Source organism: Euphorbia lathyris, chromosome 7, assembly GCF_963576675.1.
Source record: "Euphorbia lathyris chromosome 7, ddEupLath1.1, whole genome shotgun sequence".
In the NCBI taxonomy this organism is placed as follows: Eukaryota; Viridiplantae; Streptophyta; class Magnoliopsida; order Malpighiales; family Euphorbiaceae; genus Euphorbia; species Euphorbia lathyris.
The window spans coordinates 49,988,029-49,997,034 of record NC_088916.1 but is presented as its reverse complement, the minus strand read 5'-3'; the positions used below and the strand labels follow the sequence as shown (position 1 = coordinate 49,997,034).

Here is a 9,006-nt window from a genome sequence, read left to right as displayed (position 1 = left end):
TATATTTTAAACGGTAATTTTTTCGTCAGGATACTTATTTTGACGGAAGTTTCTGTCAGTAAATTTAAAATCAAATTTTTAAAAATAAATAATAATATGCTGGCATTGGCTTTATAATTATAATTCATAAATTAAAAAATAAATATTATTTGTTAAATATCAACATTTGGATTGAAAGGAGCTAATTATATTTACAAAAACTCTACTTCTAAATTCCAAATAACATGGTACTTCTAGTTAATTGTAAATACGAAAAATACACTACAAACAAGTAAATATGAATATGTATAGTTTTTCCAAGTAAATTAGTTCAGCAAGCAAGAGTCTTGACAGAAGGTAATAGACCATGAAAGTAAATATGGAATACATGTCGCTGTAATAGTTCAACTAGCAAGTGCTTTGATTCTAAACCAAAGTGCTTAATATAATTACCCCATGGCTTTATGTGTCAAAGTGTGTCCCTATTTTCAACACCGAAGACATGCATCCTCTGTAGAGTCCCTATTATTAAATGTAGAGTAAATGTGAGGAGAGATGAAGCTGCGTAATTTGAGAGCCTCTCCATCAATCTCGAAAGCAGTCTTGATGTCCACAAATGGCTGTAAAACAGAGTCAGAAGAGGAAGCAGAATTTAAAAACTCAAATTGCTACATATATTGAGTCAACTGACAACTGCATCAAACCAAGTTTGCACCTGAAGTTGGGGGCATGCACCCAATAGAACTTCTAGCGTTTGCAAATGATACTCATCTGGAAAGACTTGAATAATGCAATCCATTAAGTAGAACTGAGCAATCTCATCTTTACAATTCACCACCTGCCAAATTAAATAAGACCATATTTTAAAAAAAAGACTGCTTATTTATACTCTTTCATAATATACATCATATTTGTTAAAATATATAATATATTTTATTATAAAAATAGAAATAGTGACTAGTGTGCTAAGGAATAGCCAAAGAGTAATGAGTAACTTAATAAAAAGTTAATTAGCATGTATGATGCATGGCATATAGTATAAGTAAGTTGAAACTGATTAGTTCCAATTATTTCTGTATTTGAAAAAAATAAAGAATTAAAACCGTGAATCAATAAGCGATTCAGAGCTTTTCCGTATTTGATGAATCTCGTGTTGAGTCAAGTAGGTAAAATTATAAATCCCAGTCTCTTCCCAAACCATTTTGTATTTAGGTTCTAACCTCCTGGCCAATTTCTTCCATTCCTCACCAAAGCAGGGAAAACGATGGTCTTTTTGCTCGTATTTAATTGGTAAGTATTATGATGTCCCGATCACCAAATAATGAAAAAGGAAATGGAGAGGCTTGGATTGGAGCAGCAGTAGGTCCAAGAGTAATGACACTGTCCTAATAAATAAATAAAACACACAGTAAAGAAGGAAATTCACTCAATCCCCAGCAAGCAAATGTTAAGAAGAGAAGATTGATTTACCTCGCTCAACTTCAGGATCTGTCCTAAATTCAAATCCACAGAAATGACACCAGAGCATGAGAGAGTGGTTGTACAATTAAAGCACAAATAATTCAGTTTGCAAATGCAGAATAAACATGTAATGAGAAATAATTTGGCTAGCTTGTGAGTTTCTAAACCATGAAGGATTAGCAAATACAAGTCAAGTAAAAACGAAAAATCAATCAAAAGATCAGTAAAAAAGAGAGCAACAGAATAAAAAAATATATAAAAGCATTTGAGATTTAAATTTCCTTTTCCTTTCATTCCTAATTCATGCCTAAGAGTTCAAACATGCATCCAATTTTACAATTTTAAACTAAATTCTACTTTCCCAACAGCAAGCTTGTCTTCTTGAAAACTCTTTTCTTCCATCACCAAAATTTGAGAAATCAAGCACAATAGGAAGAAAATTAAGCTTCATTGTCTCTTTCTAACTTGTTTCTAATGAATTTTAATGGTGACTCATTGAGGGAAAAAAACATCAATCGAACACTTGGTGTAGCCATGGGCGAAAATTTTAAAATGGGTAAAGCTTATTGCATGTTCAAACTCCGATCCAAATGAACAACAAATTCCAAGGAAGAAAGCAAGAAGAAGAGAACATACCCATAGTTGATCGATTTTATGAAGCTTTTCAATATCTGAATCAATCACAAGGCTATGACATCTCCCACCGCTGAATGGACTGGAAATATCCAAATTCATAAATGCCAATGCGAATGAGTTCAAGCCAACTTTATACACTATTTCTTAACATCTCACTAAAATATAATGTGCTGAAATGAAACTTCAAATTTGAACAAAATTCTTCAAGAATAAGAAAGCAAAGTTTCCAGTAAGAAAAACATTGCAATTTAGATCCAAGTGTATGCAGAGAGGTAATGCTTCTGTGATTACATTGCAATATTGTATGTTGTTATGAGCATGTTAATAGAATTTGACACTAATGTCTGTTGAAACACTTACAACAACAGAGCCTTAGTCCCGAAATGATTCGGGGTCGGCTAACATGAACCATCATATAAAAACCGTGAAATCAAGTCGTGTCAGCGACACAAATTCGCTCCCTCCACTCCGTCCTATCCACTACCATATTTTCCTCAATTCCCAGTAAACTCATATCACTCTCGATCACCCTCCTCCAAGTTTGCTTAGGTCTTCCCCTACCCCTCACCACTACATCCCTTTGCCACTCTTCGGTTCTCCTAACCGGCGCATCAAGCGCTCTACGTCTCACATGGCCAAACCACCTTAGTCGATTTTCTCTCATTTTATTCTCAATAGATGTGACCCCTACTTTTGTCCTAATTATTTCATTACGCACCCGATCCTTTCTCGTATGACCACACATCCATCTCAACATACGCATCTCCGCCACCGACATCTTATGGATGTGGCAGTGTTTCACTGCCCAACACTCCGTACCATATAACAATGCTGGTCTAATTGCCGTCCGGTAGAATTTTCCCTTCAATCTATTAGGCATGCCGGGGTCACAAAGGAAACCCGTAGCACTCTTCCACTTCGACCAACCAGCTTTAATCCTATGAGCAACATCTCCATCTACTTCTCCATCCGTTTGGATAATAGATCCTAAATACCGGAAGCAATCCGAGGCCTGAACAACTCTCCCATCTAGGGTGATTGTCCCTGCCTCCCTACTCCTATGGCCGCCAAACTTACACTCCAAATATTCTATCTTACTTCGGCTCAACTTAAAGCTTCTAGATTCTAGAGTTTGTCTCCATAGTTCCAACTTCCTCTCCACTCCTTCTTTCGTCTCATCGACCAACACAATATCATCTGCAAACAACATGCACCATGGTATACCATCTTGAAGTGAACGTGTTAGTTCATCCATAACGATGGCAAAAAGAAATGGGCTTAGTGCGGAACCTTGATGCACTCCAATCGTAATAGGAAACTCTTCAGTCTTCCCAACACTAGTACGTACACTCGTGCATACTCCCTCATACATGTCCTTTATGATGTCAATATATTTCCGCGAAATGCCTTTCCTTGTCAAGGCCCACCAAAGTACTTCCCTTGGTACCTTATCATATGCTTTCTCCAAATCAATGAAAACCATATGCAAGTCTTTCTTCTTATTTCGATAGTGCTCCATTAATTGTCTCATTAGATGGATGGCTTCCATAGTTGATCTTCCCGGCATAAAGCCAAACTGGTTTTCCGAGATCTTCACCGTCCTCCTTAGCCTTTGTTCGATCACTCGCTCCCAAAGTTTCATAGTGTGACTCATTAATTTGATTCCCCGGTAGTTGGCACAATCTTGGACATCGCATTTGTTCTTATACAAAGGGATTAAGATACTTTTCCTCCATTCCATTCTGATGGCATCTTATTGTTTCTCCAAATTTTGTTGAAGAACGTCGTCAACCATTCGATTCCTCTTTCTCCCAAACATCTCCAAATCTCAATAGGGATGCCGTCAGGTCCTACTGCTTTCTTCGACTTCATCTTACTTAATGCCATTTTGACTTCACCCTTTTGAATTCTCCGCAGGCATTCATGATTTATCATATCGTGATGGATACTTATATCTCCAACATCTTGTTGGCGATCTCCATTAAATAAGTCATCAAAATAGGACCTCCATCGTTCCTTGATATCCGTATCTCCAACTAGGACTTTCTGGTCCACATCCTTCACACATTTAACTTTTCCGAGATCTCGCGTCTTCCTATCTCTCATCCGAGCAATTCTATATATGTCTCTTTCCCCTTCTTTCGTATCCAATCTTGTATACAGATCCCGATTCACCTTTGCTCTAGCATCTCGTATGACCTTCTTTACTTCCCTTTTAGCCTCTTTGTATTTTTCGTAGTTCTCGTCACTCCTACATTTCCCCAATATTTTATAGGATTCTCTCTTACTCTTTACTGCTTGTCGTACTTCTTCTGTCCACCAAGATGTGTCCCTACCCGGTGGCATGCTACCTTTAGATTCCCCTAGAACTTCCTTCGCTACTTCCCTTATATTATGCTCCATCTTAGTCCATATCGAATCTATATCTAAATCCATATTGCAAGTCCAAATATCTTTTTTGGTCATCTCATCCACAAATTTTTGTTGATTCTCCCCTTGCAATTTCCACCACTTAATCTTAGTCTCTACTTGTGGTGTTTGTTTTCTTATACATTTCCTACTTCGAAAATCAAGCACCACTACTCTATGTTGGGTTGTCGTACTCTCACCAGGGATCACCTTACAATCAATATAACTCTTTCTCCAAGCACTCCTTACTAAGAAGAAGTCAATTTGGCTCGCATTACCGCCACTCCGATAAGTCACTAAGTGGGATGTTCTCTTCATAAACCATGTGTTCATGATACTCAAGTCATAGGCTGATGCGAATTCTAAAATATCATTTCCTGCTTCATTCTTATCTCCAAAACCATACCCTCCATGAACACTCTCAAACCCATCACGTCTAGAACCCACGTGTCCATTGAGATCACCCCCCAGTACCATTTTTTCATCCCTAGGAACCTGTTGCACCACTTCCTCTAAGTCCTCCCAAAAAGCTTGTCTTATAGACACATCTAATCCTATTTACTTTAAATGCTTACTTGCGGAAATAAAGTAAAAAAAAAAAAAATTCCCCTCATGAAGAAGAAAAACTGCACAATAAGGAAGATAATTTCATATAATTTCATATATAACAGACAATAAAAGGACCGTGTGCAAGGAATTCACAAACATAAACCAAAAATTCACTTGATTTCATAAGTACAGGAGAAATAATTTTATGAACTTATTTACCTGAGCTCTGGTAAGAAACATGGCACAACTTGTCCTCTCTCTTCCCCCATCCATTATGTTTCCCAAGCTTATCTCTACCATGTAGGCCAAAAAATATCACAAAAAGTAAACACCAGATTATAGAGGATAAGAACCCACAAGAAAGTTGAACCTGATAACCAACGTTATAAACTTAACACAGAGCAGAGGAGAAAACAAGGAGATCCTTACCAGAGAGTGTCTACACCGAGGAGAGAAGCCGAGAGCTAGATTGACGGAGGTCTTCTGTCACACCCGACCCTGAACGGCATCGGGTATGAACGGAATATAGGATAACGAACTTCGTACAGCCTGAAACCCGAACCTATATTCTAATATATAAAAATTTATTCAGACTCCCTAAAATTTATTTAATTATTTGGCTTGGACTCGATAATTCTATCGAGCTTCCTACGTATCCCGAATCATCTTTTCATCTTTAAATCGAGAATCAAAGCCACGTAGTTCTATCAATTCCAAATAATCGAATCCTAGCTATATTATTAAGAGCGCACCAATTAAGCTAAACAATTGGTTAAACCAAATATTCTAATAATAATATAATTAATAGCACAAAGATAATGGTTGCTCTTATTTTGCTTTGTTTTACAAGCATCACCCCAAATGAAGCATTGTTAATAATGAACCCATTACTTACCTCCATATATTGACAGTAAAATTTCATTAAGAGCCTGCTAGTAAAGGCTGATGAAAGAGTACTCATTTATGACATGATCAGAATTACTAGAAGGATTGGAAGCTCTACCATATGATTCCACTTGTATTTCCAAAATTAATTTAACTAAGAACCCAAACATGAAGTTATTAATCCAAAGAACATATTCGGAAACTCTTCCGTTTTATGGGTAAAATGCTGCTGATGCACATTCTCAGACAGTCAATTAACCTAGGGAACCACATTACTTGAACTTTACCTCGATAAAATATAATGGTATATAAATCTAGCTATCCAACCCAAAATGGACTATTGAGAGTAAGGTTTTCTTCCCTCATATAGATAAATTTGCTACAGGTTTCTAACTTATCAATTAAACAAATGTCTCTCTGATACCAATAATGTGCATTTATATAGAACCGAGAACACAATACATTTAATTATATTAGTAAGGTTTTATATCTTAAAATGAAAGTTATTTTCCTTTGCTTTTAAATTGATTATTTAGTAACACAAAGGGATCAATTTTCTTCATAGTCAGACCTCAAAAATTAACGTTTTCATACAAGTCACAGCAATATTCACCAGCATCTAGTAAATATGGTCATTAACCAAGAATCCAACACAATGAGATGACCCATAGGCTAAAAGAGCCTTTTTACAACATAAAGTCACAATAACAGGATATTTTTAATTAAATCAGCAGTAAACCAAATCTACAATTAAATCAACAATCTTTAATTAGCTCAGCACTAAATCAAATCTGCAATTAAATCAGTAGTAAACTAGATCTTTAATTAAGTCAACAGTGTAACAGAAAGGTCCAGGAAATCATTCATAGTGGATAGCAAGGTCCGAACTAGAAACTGAGTTCGAAGAACTCATAAGAGCCATAGAATGAAAATAACCTTAACTGTAAGCACATCCCAGAAAGAGGAAGTTTGGAATGAAAAAAAATGATCGAAGATCATTTACCTCGAAAGGACGCCATGCATGTGTAGATTAGACCCGTAGCAACCCTACAAAAGCTAAACGGTGATCATTTCCCTCTCTAGGGGTTCAGATATACCCCAAACGTAACACACAAACATGGATCGGAGTAAATACTGCATTTTTCCCTGAGTAAAATGGATCAGATCTAGTTGAAACGGTCTAAAGGTGGGAAACACCAAATTAAAACCAGAGTGAATCGTTCAACAGCTAAAACAGGAGTGCATCGATGACCATCGGAGCCATAGCCAAGGTTCTTAATTATAGGAAAATAAGTGAGGAAAAAGATGAACAAAGGAGTAGGAGAGGGGAAGTAGAAGAGGTGAGGAAAAGAGATGAGAACTCTCTCTCTCTATCTCTAGTTGTTCTGCGGAATGAAGGGGTGATGGCCCCAAAAAGCTGCCTTCCCCTTCATCTTCCCCATAACTTATTTTATTCTAAAATTCTAGCACATTCCATTCTTATTCACTCATTCCTCCACATAAATTAAATTAGAGTTAAGATTCTGTGGGATTTACAAAATCATAATTTAACCCCCTAACTTTTCTAATTCGTGTAGTTAGACCTCATTTATCATATTTTTTTATCTCTATTTGTTGTTTATTATTTCGGATACAAAATTCATTGCATATAACCAATTCCGATTCTTATAAAAATATAAACAAATTTGTTCTAAAAATTATCTCGGGTCTAATCGAATTTAAATGGTGTTTTCAAAATGTTATTCCGAGCAACTTAATTCAAATTGGTTAGTAAATTTCCTTTGATTTTAATCATATACTTAAAATATTCTTTATTGAAATAAATCTTCTTTTTTAAAAAAAAAATTAGACACGGATGTGACATCTTCCTAGAGAGAAGAGGCTACCGTCGTTGAGAGTGAAACGGTAGTAGAAGGTGTCGCCGCCATCGCCGTTGAAGATGAACGAATGGAGAAGAAGATCAAATAGGTGACTTTGCGATACGGAGATACAGAGAAGAGGGAGCGGCGATAAGAAGAGGAGAAAATTGATTTTAGGGTTTTGTATTTAACTTTATATAGTGCAGAGGTGGTTAAATCATAGCCTTTGCATTAAGATTTGATCAAGGGTTTAGATTGTATCAGGAACATTAAGGTGTACAATTCATTTTCATTCGAGTTTTTTTTTTTACTTGGTCTCATTACAGGTGTTAATTTTGAGCTTTTATTTTAAATTAATTTTATATTTGCATTTAATCTATTTTTCACTTCATTTTCTTTATCAAAGTCCAATCCCATACCTTATTAAGCAAATTATAAATTTACCTTTTGATTATTTAAATTATTAATTTATCGAAATGATATAAATTCATAAAACTCAGTAATTTGTAAATATAATTTATATATTCATACTCACTTATTTCAAATGTCAAAATAATTTACGAAGTCTATGTCATAGCCCACGTAGTTAATTTTTAACACATAACAAATTACATATATAAGGATTAAGGTGCAAAAATACAGTTAATTTTACCTTTAATGTTAGCAACTAAGAGCAATTTTATCATGACGTTAGGGTACAACTGATCCAACTTGTCAAATTTAAGGGTAAAATTGCTCTTCGCTGCCAACGTTGGGAGCAAAATTGCATCATTTTAGACGTTAAAGATAAAATTGCTCCTGACCGTAAACGTTATGGGTATTTTTGCACCTTATCCTCATATATAAAACTCAACAAATAAAAACTATACGTGGAAATATTAAATTAAATTAAAGTAGAGATATTTATTTTTAGAAATACATTAACCAAAATAAAAACAAACATTAAAGTTTGAATAATATCATTTTTGTTCTAAAAATATGAAATACATTAATGTTTTTATTTTAAATATATTAAAGTAGAGAATTTTTTTTCGTAACTCTATCTAAAAAGAATATGATTGTTGGTTTACAAATGTGAAAATAAATTAAATTTAACATATTAAATTTTCAAAATTTTGACAGAATTCCGTCAATAATTCCGTCAAAAATATGTCAAAGATTGACGGAAAAAATTTCCATCAAGAAATTCCATCAAAAAAGTAGCGGGAATGTTCCTGCCATAACTGTT

The 9,006-nt window shown here is 35.0% G+C and overlaps 1 protein-coding gene across 5 annotated transcripts; it reads right to left on the bottom strand.

Moving 5' to 3' along the window:
* Nucleotides 1-257: 257 nt before the first annotated feature.
* On the bottom strand, nucleotides 258-7,924 carry LOC136201431 (vacuolar protein sorting-associated protein 35A-like). 5 transcript variants are annotated; one of them, XR_010673832.1, is made up of 7 exons: nucleotides 6,923-7,924; nucleotides 5,464-5,603; nucleotides 5,254-5,327; nucleotides 1,450-2,155; nucleotides 1,200-1,364; nucleotides 695-817; nucleotides 258-599 (listed from the first exon to the last, which is right to left on the bottom strand). XR_010673832.1 is itself a non-coding variant. In XM_065992092.1 (6 exons), exons 3-6 carry the CDS (start codon nucleotides 5,301-5,303, stop codon nucleotides 468-470), a joined length of 384 nt encoding a protein of 127 aa, XP_065848164.1. In that variant the 5' UTR covers nucleotides 5,304-5,327; nucleotides 5,464-5,603; nucleotides 6,923-7,924; the 3' UTR covers nucleotides 258-467. The 5 variants fall into 5 exon arrangements, 2 of the variants coding, with proteins under 2 accessions (XP_065848164.1, XP_065848165.1); XR_010673833.1 differs by having other exon boundaries at nucleotides 1,200-1,359; XR_010673831.1 differs by having other exon boundaries at nucleotides 1,200-2,155; nucleotides 5,464-5,596.
* Nucleotides 7,925-9,006: the final 1,082 nt, after the last annotated feature.

Coding starts and splice junctions, on each gene's coding strand:
- LOC136201431 (XM_065992092.1), bottom strand. CDS start 5,303: ATGGGGGAAGAGAGAGGACAAGTTGTGCCATGTTTCTTACCAGAGCTC. Junction 2,156..5,253: donor TGTTTCTTACCAGAGCTCAG/GTAAATAAGTTC, acceptor GGATATTTCCAG/TCCATTCAGCGGTGGGAGAT. Junction 600..694: donor GTGCATGCCCCCAACTTCAG/GTGCAAACTTGG, acceptor TCTGTTTTACAG/CCATTTGTGGACATCAAGAC.